General features: G+C 46.6%; 1 protein-coding gene across 9 annotated transcripts in view; it reads right to left on the reverse strand.

Moving 5' to 3' along the window:
• Positions 1-18,686, reverse strand: part of ANKRD17 (ankyrin repeat domain 17) — a 173,705-nt gene that overhangs the window by 114,785 nt on the left and 40,234 nt on the right. For 2 of the 9 annotated variants that reach the window (XM_077276918.1, XM_077276908.1), the window contains exon 1: positions 2,562-2,721. The exons of 6 other annotated variants lie outside the window; for them this stretch is intronic. In XM_077276918.1, coding sequence (XP_077133033.1) covers positions 2,562-2,615 — 54 coding nt within the window. In that variant the 5' untranslated portion in view covers positions 2,616-2,721. Of the gene's footprint in view, positions 1-2,561; positions 2,722-2,873; positions 2,892-18,686 lie in introns of those variants that run through there. One more of the 9 variants, XM_077276923.1, reaches the window with a different exon arrangement.

Consider the following 18,686-nt stretch of genomic DNA (forward strand, 5'->3'; position numbering starts at 1 on the left):
TAGTACAGCTAAAAGCTACAGCATCTCTGTTCCTGCCAAGTCAGCTCCAGGCAGAGCGCAGGAAGGACTGCTGCCCCGAACATCAGAGGCCTGGGCTGCCCTGACACGGAAGATGGGATCAGCAGCATCTGTTCTCACTGGTCACCCACATGAGGAACCAATGGCCGCTTCATTTTGGAGGATCTATAGCAAGGTGGACAACATGACAGTCAGGACTCTGGGAAAGCTGGGAGTCATCCAATATGCCCACAGACTGGAGGAGATAGATATGTAATAGATAGCACTCAGGAGTATGGAAAAGCTGGGTGACACCTAAAAGGCCCAAAGACTAGAGGACAACATGACACTAAAGCAATCTGGGAAAGCTGGTTGACATCGAATAGACGCACCACTGGCTGGAGGCTATAAAAGGCGGAAGATGGTGTGACATTCAGGAGGCTAGAAAGGCTGGGTGACACCTATTAGGCCCATAGACTAGAGGATAACAAGACACTCAGATCTCTGAGAAAGTTGGGAGACACCCAATAGGTCCGCAGGCTAGATGAGATGTGACAAGTTGGGCAACATAACATTCAGGAGTCTGGGAAAGCTGGGTGGCACTTCTTAGTCATGTTGTCCTCTAGTCTGTGGGCCTATTAAGTCTAGAAAAGCTGGATAACACCGAACAGACCATCCATAAACAGGATATATAATAAGGTGGATAGCAGGACATTCAGGAGTCTGGGAGAGCTGGGTGACTCCCATTAGGCCCACAGACTAGTGGTGAGGTGCCCCTCAGGTGGCTGGGAGAGCTGGGTAACTCCTATTAGGCCCACAGACCAGTGGCGCCGTGCCCCTCAGGTGGCTGGGAGAGCTGGGTGACTCATTAGGCCCAAAGACCAGTGGCGCCGTGCCCCTCAGGTGGCTGGGAGAGCTGGGTGACTCATTAGGCCCAAAGACCAGTGGCGCCGTGCCCCTCAGGTGGCTGGGAGAGCTGGGTGACTCATTAGGCCCACAGACTAGTGGCGCCGTGCCCCTCAGGTGGCTGGGAGAGCTGGGTGACTCATTAGGCCCACAGACCAGTGGCGCCGTGCCCCTCAGGTGGCTGGGAGAGCTGGGTGACTCATTAGGCCCACAGACCAGTGGCGCCGTGCCCCTCAGGTGGCTGGGAGAGCTGGGTGACTCATTAGGCCCAAAGACCAGTGGCGCCGTGCCCCTCAGGTGGCTGGGAGAGCTGGGTGACTCCTATTAGGCCCACAGACCAGTGGTCCCGTGCCCCTCAGGTGGCTGGGAGAGCTGGGTAACTCCTATTAGGCCCACAGACCAGTGGTGCCGTGCCCCTCAGGTGGCTGGGAGAGCTGGGTGACTCCTATTAGGCCCAAAGACCAGTGGTGCCGTGCCCCTCAGGTGGCTGGGAGAGCTGGGTGACTCATTAGGCCCACAGACTAGTGGCGCCGTGCCCCTCAGGTGGCTGGGAGAGCTGGGTGACTCATTAGGCCCAAAGACCAGTGACGCCGTGCCCCTCAGGTGGCTGGGAGAGCTGGGTGACTCATTAGGCCCACAGACCAGTGACGCTGTGCCCCTCAGGTGGCTGGGAGAGCTGGGTGACTCATTAGGCCCACAGACCAGTGGCGCCGTGCCCCTCAGGAGGCTGGGAGAGCTGGGTGACTCATTAGGCCCACAGACCAGTGGCGCCGTGCCCCTCAGGTGGCTGGGAGAGCTGGGTAACTCCTATTAGGACCACAGACCAGTGGCGCCGTGCCCCTCAGGTGGCTGGGAGAGCTGGGTAACTCCTATTAGGCCCACAGACCAGTGGCGCCGTGCCCCTCAGGTGGCTGGGAGAGCTGGGTGACTCATTAGGCCCACAGACCAGTGGCGCCGTGCCCCTCAGGTGGCTGGGAGAGCTGGGTGACTCATTAGGCCCACAGACCAGTGGCGCCGTGCCCCTCAGGAGGCTGGGTGACTCATTAGGGCCACAGACCAGTGGCGCCGTGCCCCTCAGGTGGCTGGGAGAGCTGGGTGACTCATTAGGCCCACAGACCAGTGGCGCCGTGCCCCTCAGGTGGCTGGGAGAGCTGGGTGACTCATTAGGCCCACAGACCAGTGGCGCCGTGCCCCTCAGGTGGCTGGGAGAGCTGGGTGACTCATTAGGCCCACAGACCAGTGGCGCCGTGCCCCTCAGGTGGCTGGGAGAGCTGGGTGACTCATTAGGCCCACAGACCAGTGGCGCCGTGCCCCTCAGGTGGCTGGGAGAGCTGGGTGACTCTTAGGCCCACAGACCAGTGACGCCGTGCCCCTCAGGTGGCTGGGAGAGCTGGGTGACTCATTAGGCCCACAGACCAGTGGCGCCGTGCCCTCAGGTGGCTGGCACATCCCGGCCTCCCATGCAGCAGCGCAGGATGAGAGTCATGTGAGCCGGGGCGCTCCGGCTCCAGGCCCGGACACATGAGGCAGGCCAGCGGCTCGGCAGACCCCACCTTCTAATGAGTTAATCTAAAGGTCACAGGCATTTATGTAATGGCGGCCCCGGCCAGCCCGGGACAGACGGCAGCGGTGCAGGAGCAGGCCGCCCCCCGCCGTACCTCCAGGATGTCTTCCAGAACATATGCTTCCATGTCGGCGGCCGCCTCCACCATGTTTCCTCCTCACACAGCCATAGCGCTTGCTGCACTATGCTGAGATCGGTGCCAGCAGGAACCCTCCTCTGTCAGCCAGGGAACAGGAAATGGAACGTTCTATTCTGGCCCCGAGCAGCTCTGCAGTCATCGCGCAGGCCTCTACCAACACACACACAGGGGTGACTCACGCACTCTGATCTTAAAGTCACACGCTTGTTTTTCCAGCCGGCAGTGACTGCACGCCGCTCACCCCGTCCGTGCTACGGGCACTCTCACCATGGCCGCCGGGGGGCGCAGGCTGCGCTACAGAGCTAGAAGCAGGAATGGGCCAGCCATGGTGGAGAGCTCCTGGCACCCACACACGGGGCAGCCCTGCCAGGACCCCGCCATTGTGCTGGACCCCAGATGTCAGGGCGGCTCCAGCACAAATGGGAGGAGCCCTGATGCCGTTGCCCATAGCAACCTAACTTGGACAGCGCCCGTTTTCTGGGCGATGGCACCTTTTGCACAAGTTAAAAATCCTAAAACTAAATGATAAATCTAAACAAGAAATCTAATCACCCATTCCCAGGCTACCGCTGGCGGTAATGTGTACAGGGTCCACCCAGACTGTTAGGGGGAGACCGATCAGCACGTCTGACTGCCAACAGGATATGTGGGAATACCGCAGCCCCCCGGAGAGATGGCCGACTTACCCATCATATATGGGGGTCTTCTAGATATCCAAAGGGGCTCCTATCCCGCGGAGCTCCACCCTCTTGGCAGGTAGCCAAATCAAGAGCGCTCCTTGGAAAAGGCGCTTAAAGGGTTGATCCACTACTATTACACGGATGATTGACCCTTGGGATAAACTCCACGTCCCCCGAGGGGCAGTGCTCCGGGCCAGCGGCGGCTCCATCCATTGGAGTATAATACACACCTGTCACTTGTATACAACCCTGCCTCGCTGCTCGCCTGACACACGCCATTTGTCCTCTGGAAAGAAGCTGTATGTAATAGTGTAGGAGACCATTCAAAAGAGACCTCCAGTGAGAGACCCCTATACCGGACAGTCAGTATAGAAGCCTTCAGTGACGGATGCCATTGTATGTCTATATGATAGAACAAGTGCTAGAAACAGAATCTCTCCAAAACTGAACTGATCGCATTCCCTCCCTCTAACCTACCTACACCCGGTGTTGGAATTACCGTGGGGTGGTTCAACCATAAAGCCCAAGCAGCACGCTCGCTGTCTTGAGGACAGATTTGACACAACTTTATTTTATTCCCTATATTCACTCATGTTATCTGCATCTCCAGAATCTAACCATTTCTCACCTTTGAAACTGAAAAAAACTCTTCCTGGAACTCTTATTCATTTGTACCTGAACTACTGCAACTCTACCGATCTGTCTTCCTCTTACCAAATATTCTCCTTTCCAATCTATCCTGAATGCAGCAGCCAGGGTTTTATTTCTGTCCAGCTGCTTCACTGATGCCTCCACCCTGTGCCAGTCATTACACTGGTTACCCCTCCACTATAGAGTCCAGTATAAACTTCTCTCTCTCACCAACAAAGCTCTCCACAGTTCTGCATCACCCTGCATTTTCTCCCTCATCTCGGTCTATCACTCTACCCATACTCTCCATTACCCATGCTCTCCATTCTGCGCGTGATCTAAGATCTAAAACAGCCTCCACAATCTGAACCTCCCACATCCACCACTTTTCTGGAATACACTACCCCGGACGATCCGATTATATATTAAAAACACCTCTTTAGACAGGCTTATCGCTTCACTCTTCCGTGCTCCCTCCTTTTCATCTGTCTCCACATCCTCCATGCACCCTATAGCACTTGGTAACTGTGCTTAATAATGGCTTATGCCCGGATCATACAGCTTTATATGAAAACCCTTATCCTAATGATGGCAGGACCGTACATAAGCACTTTCTACCCATTATTTCCTTATAGATTGTTAGCTGGCGAGCTGGGCCCTCACTGCTCCTGTTCAATTGTGTGTTACTTGGTAATGTCTTTATTGTCTGTACATGTCCCCCGCAATTGTAAAGTGCTGCAGAATATGTTGGGGCTATATAAATAAAAATTATATATTGGGGAGATCTTCCCAATGTATTCCTTTAAGGTGCACTGCAAAACACAATCTGAAACTACCATGAATCCAGTGGATTCCTTGATATCTCCCATCAGCCAAACTGCACAATACTTATTTTCAGCCAGTGTGTGCCAATAAGGGAGCAGAGCAATCCTCATGCTAGGCTTTTCTTCTCCTCAATTATATGAACAATTTTGCATCAACATCTGTTAAATTGATTCCTAATTGCAAAATTAAACAACTATATTAATCAGACGCCAAATATTTCCTACCATTGTGTGTTTGTATGGTCAGTGCAACTCCATCACATAGCTGGCTGTACTGCTGCTTGGCACAGAGCGGATTGCCTTTGGTTCATGGCATGCATCATCTCTCCCCGCTTTACCCTCCATCTATCTGCTATGCTGCAGCTTTTTAACTGGAGCAATTACTACTTCTGAAATGCCCAGAGACTTCATGTCTGAGCAGTCCACACTTTACACCAGACTGACGTTTTTAGAACATCAGTGCAAAGTAATCAGCTTGCACAACATTGACAACGGTCTCCTCAATGGTGGCACAGGAAGACTTCCCAGATAGAAGAGCACTAGGTTTCATCCTCCCTGTATACACAGCTTGTGTATACAGATTAGCAAGCAGTCAGTGCCTCCTCCTATGATCATGTGATCGCTAGGTGTAGGGAGAGAACAGGGACTCTTGGCAATATACTAGCTCCGGGTACAGAGAAAATAAGCAGTTAAAAGAATGTATTCAGATATAAACATGCCCCCAAACTGTCAGTGTTTAAAATAGCCAAACTAAAAAATGGGGAAAAAACAAAACCTACACAATCTAAATCACTGCTTCTAGTCCCATCTTCATTGAAAATCTCCAATATATAAAATATTTCTACAGAAAGGGGAAGGCAAACATTTGAATATCCAATCCAAATCAGAAACATTTGCTGTTAAAAAAAAAGTGCCTGTATGATAGAATCCCAAAATGTCCCCCCAGTAAGGAAGGGGGCAAAATAGCCTTGTCGGAATACAGCAATTTCACCTGGAGACTGTGCAGCCGATCAGAACAGTCTCACGGTTTTGCAGGTGAAACAGTCATGTCCCGGCAAGATTAAAGGGAACCTGTCACCACAAAAACTGCCATCAACCTGCAGACATGGGGTTAATCTGCAGGTTAATATTGTTAGTAACCTGCACCCGCACTTAGCCAAGCGCTGTGGGGAGAAAATGAACTTTATTCACCCCGGCAGCGCTTGGCTTCCAGTCACGGAGGAGGCAGCGGTTCAGTCAATGATCTGAGCATACAAAGCGGCGGCTGTAATCAGAACGCTCCTGGGGGGGAATAACGTTCATTTTCTCTCTACAGCTTTCAGGCAAGTGCCAGCGCAGGGCAGGATTGTAATTCTATTAACAAAACATCTGCAGCTAAAGTAAAGACCATAGTGACACAGGGCTAAAAGCCACATGACTACTGCAGTTCAGCCATGCCCACCAGAAGGGGCACAGAGCATGGGATTGCAGCTGACGGCCCCCCATACAGTGTGTGGCTGGGAGAACAATCAGGATGACAGACACACACACACACACACACACACACACACACACACACACACACACACACACACACACACACAATCTTCCATAGTGCCTGTAACACTTGCTCAACCTGCCACAGATATTCAAGTGGGGCAAAGAATGAGCAAGCATTTTGGGAATATTCTTCTGACGAAGGATGGTTCATAGACGATCATTCATTAATAATGTTCTCATACATATTGTTCATCCACAATGCTGCTGAAAACAAGCCAAAAAAATAAATAAAACCCACACGGCCGACGTGATTTCAAACAATGAAAGTCTGATTGGTCAATGAACATTCGTTCTTACATTTTCTCCTAAAGAACAATGTGTTTAGTTGAATCATTTTTCATTAACTTTAATCCAGTGCGTATAGGCCTTAACACCTCAATGCTCCCACAAACTTGGCATTCAAGCCACGCTCACCTATGGCTACGAATATCAGCCATATGTGGCACCTGGACAGTGGGATCCAAGAATAAAGACCCCAAACATCTGTCACAACGTAGACGGACCCACTGATATCAGTATGAGAGCCTCCTCCCCAGACCAATGTAAGGGGGTGAGGAGAAGACCTCAGCCTGCTGAATTTCAGGACCTGGATTTTTTTTTGCTCTCCCTTGAGATAAGACGCTGCTATTGGAGTATAAAATGCAATGTTATAGGGAAAAACCCATGATGGAATCTGCAGGAAAAGGGGAAAGCAGGCAGGTGAGATCCAACACTGCTCAGCCTCATGGCCCTGTGCCTGCACAGGGTAGTCCAGGGGTGAAGCTTCATCTCAAGTACGGCAACATCCTGGACTTGGACATCATATCCAGCATAGATTACAGGGAGGGACAGGTTGTACACTGGGCGGATTTCAAGGGCCAGGGGTGTTTCAGTTTTTGTGGGTTTTCGTTCACCTTTAGCCGTATAAGGGCTCGTTTTATGTGGGACAAGTTGTACTTTTGAACACCACCATTGATTTCACCATGTACTGGAAAACAGGAGAACATTCTAATTGCAGTGAAATTACCCAAAAAAGTTGATTTCCACAATTTTTTTTTTTTTACCATATTCACTAAATGCTAAACCTGACCTGCCATAAGGATTCTCCAGGTCACTTCGAGTTTGCACATCCCAAAGAGGTGTAGGGTCTTTTTATTTACCGTAAGTGGTGAAAAAACACAAAAATCAAAAGTATGTTTAAAAAAAAAAAAAAAAAAAAAAAATTGCCATTTCAGACCGGTTGTATCCATTTTCTGGGAGCGGGGTGAAAGCTTATTTTTTTCTTGACGAGCTGAAGTTTTTAATGATGCCATTTTGGGACAGATACGAACTTTTGATGCCCGTTATTGCATTTTATTGCAATGTTGCAGCAACCAAAAAAACGTATTTCTGAAGTTTTGATTTTTCTCGTTACGCCGTCTAACGATCGGTTTAATTATTTTTATACAATTTTGTGTTTTCGTGCGGTCGCCACACACGTCAAATCTCGGCATGCGGACGCATCCGCATACAACGCATATCCCTGCGTACCCCATGTTAAAGATAGGTACGCAGGGAAATGCTGGTCGTAGGCGGCAGTGGGCGGAGCTTCAGAGAGGAAGGGATGTAGTACGCAGCCGTCCTGAATGCAAACGTGAACCCAGCCTTATACATGTAAGCCATAACAAAAAACACTCACATTATCTGTTTCAGGCCGGGGTCACACTTGCGAGTTCAATGCGGGAAACTCGCTAGAGTCTCTGGCATCAAGTCCTGGCACTGCCACCGGCACTCGGGAACGGAGTGTGCAGCTGCATAGAAATACATGAGTGCCACACGCTCGGCTCCGACTGCCAGGAGTTGATGCGAGACTCGTGCGAGTTTCTCGCATTTTACTCGCAAGTGTGACCCTGGGCCTTAGTTTAAAAATCCAATATAATCAAGACAAAAATGCACACACATTTGCACAGAAAAGCAGAAATTAAGAAAAAATATTGCAGAAATGAAAGATGGGGGCTCTGTGTGGGCAGCTAGTCCCTTAGATGCAGTGCCAGTCTGAACAAAGCCCGCATGCAGCCCCCTAGAAACAGTGCGAGTTCTCAACTCCTATATACGGTACAAAAAAAAATTATACATATATACACACACACACATATACATACACACATATATACATACACAGAGAGGGCCATGTATATGGATACACCTAAATAAAATAGAAACGGTTGGTGATATCAACTTCCTGTTTGTGGCACATTAGTATATGGGAGGGGGAAACTTTTCAAGATGGTAGTGACCATGGTGGCCATTTTGGATCCAACTTTTTAACTGTACCGCTCCCCCGGAGCTCTGCTGCAGTATCCAAGGCTCCATTTCTACTTGTGGCCAGCGCGTGCAAGCTTGGGACTTGTACACCTATGGCTTCTTTCACACTTCCCTCGGTACGGGGCCGTCACGAAGGGTAGGCGCGACGTACCGACGGAAGTGTGTGAAATTTTGAGTGATGTGAGCAGCGGATGCAGTGTTTCAAAGCGTCCGCTGTCCAATGTAAAGTCCCAGGGAGGAGGGGGGAGAGGGTTTCCGACCGGGCATGCGCATTAAAAAATGCAGGATAGGACGTACAAAAAAAAACAAAAAACATTCCCTTGAACGTTTTTTCGATACGACGGCCCGCCAAATACCGACGCATCCAGTGCACGACGTATGGAACGTGTGTCCATACGTTGCGATGCGTCGGTAATACAAGTCTATGTGGAAAAAAAAAGAAGCATCCTGCGAGCAACTTTGCAGGATGAGTTTTGTTCTTTTTTGTGACGGTTAGCTGAAAACGTTAGTGTGAAAGTAGCCTTACACCCTTTATAAGGCCGGAGACACACTAGAGATACGACCTGGTCTCGCTGGTTAAAAGCAAGCTGTGGCACCTGCACTCCGGAGCGGAGCGTGCAGCTCCATGTATTGCTATGCAGCTGCACGCTCCGCTCCGGAGTGCAGGTGCCACAGCTTGCTTTTAACCAACGAGACTCGGCCGTATCTCGCAGCAGTGTGTCTCCGGCCTAATGGCTTAACATGCACCCAGTCTGACATCTACTATAAGTATAATCATCTGGTATCGGCCCACCACAATCTAGAAACAAAGCATGTTTGCTTCACAATCCCAGTGAAGTAGTTTCCCACTGAACAAATTACAATGGCCAAATACACCTTTTCTCTATCAATCTGCTGTTTATGGTCCCCTTTAATTCTACAAAGCCATGTCATGTTCTAAATCTGTCTCTAGTACATAAGCATATATACGGTAGTCTTTGTAACAAAACGGTGTATGAATCAAAAGTCAGCATTTTTCTACATTTTCAAAATGGAACCAGCCATCTTTGCCACAGACTTTGATCCATAGGAGATCATGATTTTTCCTATCCAGTATACTGCAACACTTTCGTATTGCAGTTTAAAGAGATCATAAATTTAAATCCCCTGAGGGAATAGAAAAAAAATATATATATTTTTTTTTTAAATTAAGAAAAAAAAAAAATTAAGATCAACCCCCTCTCATTTTATCCATTACAAAACGCAAAAATAATGAAACATTTGGTATCACAGAATCTGCAAGTCTGCTCAAAATATAAAAATGAATCCAACGGTAAAGACCCTAAGGGTATGTTCCCATGGTCAGTAAGCGCTGCAGGTTGGACGCTGCGTACATCCACAGCGTTCAACCTGCAGCGGCCAGATGTTACAGCATAGTGGATGAGATTTCAAGAGATCCCATCTCCACTATGCGTGCTGGAACGCCTCTAGCTTCCCTGTGGAGACGGACATTCGGTGCGTCTTTCCAGACTGCAGCATGTCAATTTATCTTGCGGAGACGCTCATCAGTCTCCACAAGATAAATCTCACCTGTACAATGTATAGGATGCGGTGATTCCGCACGGTTCAATGAACACATGCGTTATCACCTGCATTCAAAAGCCGGCAGTAATTTGGACGGAGCGGACTTCTGCTGCGTCCAAAGTGCTGCCGATTCCTGATCATGGGAACACACCCTTAAAATAACAAAAAAAAAAAAAAAAAAAAGCCAGAATTGTGGTTCACCACTCATATGCAATAAAATGTAACATGACCCTAAATTGGCATAATTAAAAAGGTTGGCTGACCATGCTAAAAAAGAAACCCTCAGGTTTATCGACATTAAAATTAAGAAAAAAAAAGTTACACATTTCAGAAAATGTCAATAAAACCAAACATTAGTTTGGTTTTTGTGTAAGTTCTTTAACGCTGGCATTAACCCTCTAAGTGTGACCAACTTTTTACTATTGATGCTGCCTATGCAGCATCAATAGTAAAAACATATGCTAAAAATAATAATAAAAAAAAAAAAATCATTATATTCACCTTCCGGCGTCCGCCTTTCCAGCTCCTCGCGATGCTCCGGTCCCAAGAATGCATTGCGGCAATGACCGGAGATGACGTAGCGATCTTGCGAGACAGCTGCCTCATCACGGGTTGTTGCCGCAAGGCATTACTGGGAACGGAGCGTCACGAGGAGCACCGCTAAAGACCTGGGCTGGATCCGGGGGCCGCCGGAAGGTAAGTATATAACTTTTTTCTTTTAATTTTTTTTTTTTTAAACAGGGATATGGTGCCTGCTGTGCAATATACTGCGTGGGCTGCGCAATGTACTGCGTGGGCTGCGCAATATACTGCGTGGGCTGCGCAATATACTGCGTGGGCTGCGCAATATACTGCGTGGGCTGCGCAATATACTGCGTGGGCTGCGCAATATACTGCGTCGGCTGTGCAACTCTTTCGCGCGAGGCCTTCAAAGACCTGGAGCTCGCCCTGGCTTCACTGATTGTTCACGGCCGGCTGGGCGCGACCAGCGACAGATGCAGTCCGGCCGTGAATTGGGCGAGATTTGAACCACGCTTTGCTAATTAGTCACGCCCAGCCGGCCGAATCCTGTGTATTCATTGCATTATTCTGAATTCTTCATAAATAATCTACATACATATTCTAGAATACTCGATGCGTTAGAAATGGGTCACCATCTAGTTTAAGAATAAAGACTATCGATGAGCAAATATACTCGCTACTCGAGATTTCTCGAGCACGCTCGGGTGTCCTCCGAGTATTTTTTAGTGCTCGGAGTTTTAGTTTTTCTTGCCACAGCTGAATGATTTACATCTGTTAGCCAGCATAAGAACATGTGGGCGTTGCCTGGTTGCTAGGGAATCCCCACATGTACTTATGCTGGCTATCAAATGTAAATCATTCAGCTGCGGCAAGAAAAACAAACTCCGAGCACTAAAAAAAAAAAAATACTCGGAGGACCCCTGAGCATGCTCGAGAAATCTCGAGTAACGAGTATATTTGCTCATCACGAATAAAGACCCATTAAAAAATAAATAAATAACTGTTGTGCAAGGGAACCTGTGTAAAGAAAGATATTAAAACTTCTACTACATAGTGATGAAATACTCCACCCGCCCCCAGAGAGTCAATGTATTGTTTGTATTCAGAGAGACGTGGGAAACAATCAGTACTTTATATACAATTCTGAACGAATGATATCACACTCTTGATTCAGTTCTAGCGCGGATATTCACCAGTACAGACAGCCGTATCAGAAGAATCATTACACTGGCACACTGTAATACTGGGATTATTGTGCAGTACTGAAGCTCACCCTTTCTATATACAGAACCGAGGAAAGATGATATTGCACCCAAATAACTATATTGGCCCATAGAAAGAGCCCTCAGCAAGGGGGGTGTACGAGCATCAGAACTATACTGGCCCAGAGAAAGAGCCCTCAGCAAGGGGGGTGTACGAGCATCAGAACTATACTGGCCCAGAGAAAGAGCCCTCAGGAAGGGGGGTGTACGAGCATCAGAACTATACTGGCCCAGAGAAAGAGCCCTCAGCAAGGGGGGTGTACGAGCATCAGAACTATACTGGCCCAGAGAAAGAGCCCTCAGCAAGGGGGGTGTACGAGCATCAGAACTATACTGGCCCAGAGAAAGCCCTCAGCAACGGGGGGTGTACGAGCATCAGAACTATACTGGCCCAGAGAAAGAGCCCTCAGCAAAAGGGGTGTACGAGCATCAGAACTACAGTACAGACCAAAAGTTTGGACACACCTTCTCATTTAAAGATTTTTCTGTATTTTCATGACTATGAAAACTGTAAATTCACACTGAAGGCATCAAAACTATGAATTAACACATGTGGAATTATATACTTAAAAAAGTGTGAAACAACTGAAAATATGTCTTATATTCTAGGTTCTTCAAAGTAGCCACTTTTTGCTTTGATGACTTCTTTGCACACTCTTGGCATTCTGTTGATGAGCTTCAAGAGGTAGTCACCGGGAATGGTTTTCACTTCCCAGGTGTGCCCTGTCAGGTTTAATAAGTGGGATTTCTTGCCTTATAAATGGGGTTGGGACCATCAGTTGTGTTGTGCAGAAGTCTGGTGGATACACAGCTGATAGTCCTACTGAATAGACTGTTAGAATTTGTATTATGGCAAGAAAAAGCATCTAAGTGAAGAAAAACGAGTGGCCATCATACTTTAAGAAATGAAGGTCAATCAGTCCAAAAAATTGGGAAAACTATGAAAGTGTCCCCAAGTGCAGTTGCAAAAACCATCAAGCGCTTCAAAGAAACTGGCTCACATGAGGACCGCCCCAGGAAAGGAAGACCAAGAGTCACCTCTGCTTCTGAGGATAAGTTTATCTGAGTCACCAGCCTCAGAAATCGCAGGTTAACAGCAGCTCAGATTAGAGACCAGGTCAATGCCACACAGAGTTCTAGCAGCAGACACATCTCTACAACAACTGTTAAGAGGAGACTTTGTGCAGCTGGCCTTTATGGTAAAATAGCTGCTAGGAAACCACTGCTGAGGACAGGCAACAAGCAGAAGAGACTTGTTTGGGCTAAAGAACACAAGGAATGGACATTAGACCAGTGGAATCTGTGCTTTGGTCTGATTAGTCCAAATTTGAGATCTTTGGTTCCAACCACCGTGTCTTTGTGTGACGCAGAAAAGGGGAACGGATGGACTCTACATGCCTGGTTCAAACCGTGAAGCATGGAGGAGGAGGTGTGATGGTGCTTTGCTGGTTACACTGTTAGGGATTTATTCAAAATTTAAGGCATACTGAACCAGCATGGCTACCACAGCATCTTGCAGCGGCATGCTATTCCATCCGCTTTGCGTTTAGTTGGACCATCATTTTTCAACAGGAAAATGACCCCAAACACACCTCCAGGCTGTGTAAGCGCTATTTGACCAAGAAGGAGAGTGATGGGGTGCTACGCCAGATGACCTGGCCTCCACAGTCACCAGACCTGAACCCAATCGAGATGGTTTGGGGTGAGCTGCACCGCAGAGTGAAGGCAAAAGGGCCAACAAGTGCTAAGCATCTCTGGGAACTCCTTCAAGATTGTTGGAAGACCATTTCCGGTGACTACCTCTTGAAGCTCATCAAGAGAATGCCAAGAGTGTGCAAAGCAGTCATCAAAGTAAAAGGTGGCTACTTTGAAAAACCTAGAATATAAGACATAATTTCAGTTGTTTCACACTTTTTTGTTAAGTATATAATTCCACGTGTTAATTCATAGTTTTGATGCCTTCAGTGTGAATGTACAATTTTCAGTCATGAACATACAGAAAAATCTTTAAATGAGAAGGTGTGTCCAAACTTTTGCTCTGTACTGTATTTTGGCCCAGAGAAAGAGCCCTCAGAAAGGGGGTGTATGAGCATCAGAACTATATTGGCCCAAAGAAAGAGCCCTCAGCAAGGGGGATGTACGAGCATCTCAACTATATTGGCCCAGAGAAAGAGCCCTCAGCAAGGGGACTGTATGAGCATCAGAACTACAGGTGCATCTCTCAAAATTAGAAGATCATCAAAAAGTTGATTGATTTCAGCTCTTCAGTACAAAAAGTGAAACTCATTATATAGAGTCATTACAAAGTGATCCATTTCAAGTGTTCATTTCTGTTAATGTTGAGGATTCTGGCTTACAGCCAATGAAAAGTCATTAGAATACTTTATAACACCAGCTTGGAAAAAAAATTTTAACATCTGAAATGTTCACCTACTGAAATGTATGTTAAGTAAATGCGCTCAATACTTGGGTCGGGGCTCTTTTTGCATCAATTACTGCCTCAATGCGGCGTTGCATGGAGGCAATCAGCCTGTGGCACTGTTGAGGTGTTATGGAAGCCCAGGTTGCTTTGATATCAGCCTTCAGCTCATCTGCATTGTTGGGTCTGGTGTCTCATCTTCCTCTTGACAACTCCCCATAGATTCTCTATGGGGTTAAGGACAGGCGAGTTTGCTGGCCAATCAAGCACAGTGATACTGTTGTTTTAAAACCAGGTGTTGGTACTTTTGGCCGTGCGGACAGGTGCCAAGTCCTGCTGGAGAAAGACATTTCCATCTCCATAAAGCTTGTCGGCAGAGAGAAGCATAAAGTGCTCTAAAATTTCCTGGTAGATGGCTCTGGTCTTGATAAAACACAGTGGGCCTACACCAGCAGATACCATGGCTCCCCAAACTATCACGGATTGTGGAAACTTCACACTAGACCTCAAGCAGCTTGTGTGCCTTTCCACTCTTCCTCCACACTCTGGGACCTTGATTTCCAAGGTCTAGTGTGAAGTATCCACAATTTTTGATGGTTTCGGGAGCCATGTCATCTTCTGGTGTAGGTCCATTGAGTTTTATCAAGACCAAAGTCAGCGCACTCAGCAAGGGATTGTATGAGCATCAGAACTATATTGGCCCAGAGAAAGAGCCCTCAACAAAGGGGTTGTGTATGAGCATCAAAACTATATTGGCCCAGAGAAAGAGCACTCAGCAAGGAGGTTGGTTGTATGGGCATCAGTATGTTACACTATTGCTGCAGGTTTTTTCTGGTCAAAAGGTTTAATTAAGATCCAAGGTGGTAATGTTTCTCCTTGCAGAGAGTGACACGTGAAGTCTGGCATGCCAGGGTGAGGAAAGAAATCTTGCGATGAACCTCTGGGAAATTAAATATGCAAATTGTCTCTTCTTAGAGGCAGAGGACTAGAACGCTAGTGCCACCTATTGGAAGTAGCAATCCTAATAGTCAATATCAACCCTTTAACGCCAAACCAGAATCTCAATGAGCAGACTCAATATAAAACTATAACCGACAATTGGCACCACAGAACTTTGGTTCCCCTCACCTGGAACGGAAGCCCATCATCTTCCACCTACCATCAATGCTCTCCCCAAACCTTTTCCTCATGACACCACACTGAATCTGATCTTGTATTGTGGTGGGACAGAAGGATGGTATCAAGGTTTCCCAAAAATACAAACTGAATATACAGCTACTAAACAACTGTGCGATCAGACACGATAGAACCTGGTTAAGGTTCAAAATGAGGTAAATTTTTGGGTTTTGGTAGATAGAAGTCATACTAGCTGCAGTGTTTGGAGCCCCTTCAGCATTGTAGTGGGCTAATTCTTCTTCACCTACAATGGGATCTCAGATTCAGCAGGTGTCCATCATTTTGTCAGGAAACAGTGCAACATGCAGTATTTGTCCAGCCAAATAGGATTTACAGTAGCTTGGAAAAGTATTCACCCCTTTGGCTTTTTTCCCCCCATTTAGTTTAAGTGTGTTTAAATATTGTTTTAAATCAGACATGTGTCATGCATTAACACTACATAGCCTAAGGTGGTGAAGAGTAAAAAAAAAAATATAGGCATAAATTCAGTTTATGGGATCAAGTAACTAAAAATTGGCATGTGCATATGTATTTACCTTTTTTGCTAAGCCACTAAAAATTTCTGGTGCGAGCAATTACCTTCATTAAATCACTTGCTTACTGAAAGTAGTCCACCTGTGTGCAATCTAAGTGTCACATGGACTGTCAGTATATACACACCTTTTCTGAAAGGCCACAGAGGCTGAAACACCATTAAGAGGCACCACTAGCCAAACACCATGAAGAACAAGGAGATCTCCAAACAAGTCAGGGACAAAGTTGTTGAGACGTACAAGTCAGGCACATAAACAATATCCCAATATTTGATCTCCCCAGAGAACCGTCAAATCCATTATCAAGCAGAAAGAACATGTCACCACAACAAACCTGCCAAGAGATGGCCGCCCACCAAAACTCTCAGCCAGGGCAAGAAGGGCATTAATCAGAGAGGCAGCACAGAGACCAAAAGGTATCCGTGAAGGAGCTGTAGAGTTCCCAAGCATAGTCTGGAGTATCTGTCTATAAGACCACAATAAGCAGTACATTCCATAGAGGTAACCTTTATGGAAGAGTGGGGAGAAAAAAAAAAGCCTTTAATTACACACAAAAATTGTAAGGCTAGTCTTGAGTTAAACAAAAGACATGTGAGAGACTCCTCAAATGTATGGAGGAAATGTATACGTGGTCAAAATTGTTGGTATCCATTCTTTAATGACAGAAAAACCCACAATGGTTACAACTTGAATCTGACAAAAGTAATAAGTAAAAGATCTATGAAAATTAACAAATGAAAGTCAGCCAATGCTTTTCAACCATGCTTCCATAGAATTAAAAAAAAATAAATAAATAAATAAAACTCATGAAATATGTCTGGTCAGAAATGGTACCCTTAACTTAGCATTTTGCTTGAACAACCTTTTGAGGCAATCACTGCAATCAAACAACTCCTGTAACTGTCAATGAGACTTCGGCACCTCTCGACAGGTATTCAGGTCCACTCCTCAAGAGCAAACTGCTCCAGTTGTCTCGTGTTTGAAGGTTGCCTTTTCTAGATGGCATGTTTCAGCTCTTTCCAAAGATGCTCAATAGGATTTAGGTCAGAGTTCATAGAAGGCCACTTCAGAATAGTCCAATGTTTTCCCTCTTAGCCAATCTTAGGTGTTTTTAAGGCCGGTTTCACACGTCAGTGGCTCCGGTACGTGAGGTGACAGTTTCCTCACGTACCGGAGCCACTGACACACTGAAATCAATGCATCTGTGCAGATGTCATTGATTTTTTGCGGACCGTGTCTCCGTGTGCCAAACACGGAGACATGTCAGTGTTCGTGGGAGCGCACGTATTACACGGACCCATTAAAGTGCAGTCCGTGTGCCATGCAGGAGACAGCGCTACAGTAAGCGCTGTCCCCCCCACATGGTGCTGAAGCCGCCATTCATATCTTCTCTGCAGCAGCGTTTGCTGTAGAGAAGATATGAATAATCCTTTTTTTTTTGTTTCTCGTGTTTAACATAAAGATCCATGTCCCCACCCCCCTCCTACCCACTGTGCGCCCGCCCGCTGTTATTAAAATACTTACCCGGCTCCCTCGCAGTGTACTGTCCTGGCCGCAGCTTCTACTGTATGCGGTCACGTGGGGCCGCCCATTACAGAAATGAATATGCAGCTCCACCCCTATGGGAGGTGGAGCCGCATATTCATGACTGTAATCGGCGGCCCCACGTGACCGCTCATGTGCTCCGGCGGTATAGGGAAGCATCGCGCAGGGAGGGGGCTCCCTGCGGGCTTCCCCGAGACCCCCGAAGCAACGCGAATATATATATATATTTCCTATAAATACATTTCATTATCTAAATAAAAAAAAAAACAAACAATAAAAGTACACATTTAGTATCGCCGTGTCCGTAGCGACCCGACCTATAAAACTGTCCCACTAGTTAACCCCTTCAGTGAACACCGTAAAAAAAAAACGAGGCAAAAAACAACGCTTTATTATCATACCGCCAAACAAAAAGTGGAATAACACGCGATCAAAAACACGGATATAAATAACCATGGTACCGCTGAAAACGTCATCTTGTCCCGCAAGAAACAATCCGCCATACAGCGTCAAAGAAAAAAATAAAAAAGTTATAGTCCTCCGAATAAAGCGATGCAAAAATAATTATTTTGTCTATAAAATAGTTTTTATCGTATAAAAGCACCAAAACATAAAAAAAAGGATATAAATGAGGTATCGCTGTAATCGTACTGATCCGAAGAATAAAACTGCTGCATCCATTTTACCAAACGCAGAACGGTATAAACGCTTCCCCCAAAAGAAATTCATGAATAGCTGGCTTTTGGTCATTCTGCCTCACAAAAATCGGAATAAAAAGCGATCAAAAAATGTCACGTGCCCGAAAATGTTACAAATAAAAACGTCAACTCGTCCCGCAAAAAACAAGACCTCACATGACTCTGTGGACCAAAATATGGAAAAATTATAGGTCTCAAAATGTGGCAACGCAAAAAATATTTTTTTGCAATAAAAAGCGTCTTTCAGTGTGTGACGGCTGCCAATCATAAAAATCCGCAAAAAAAACACCTCGCTATAAAAGTAAATCAAACCCCCCTTCATCACCCCCTTAGTTAGCGAAAAATTAAGTATTTATTTCCATTTTCCCATTAGGGTTAGGGCTAGGGTTAAGGCTATAGTTAGGGT

The sequence above is a fragment of the Ranitomeya variabilis genome, chromosome 1 (genome assembly GCF_051348905.1).
Source record: "Ranitomeya variabilis isolate aRanVar5 chromosome 1, aRanVar5.hap1, whole genome shotgun sequence".
Lineage (NCBI taxonomy): Eukaryota > Metazoa > Chordata > Amphibia > Anura > Dendrobatidae > Ranitomeya > Ranitomeya variabilis.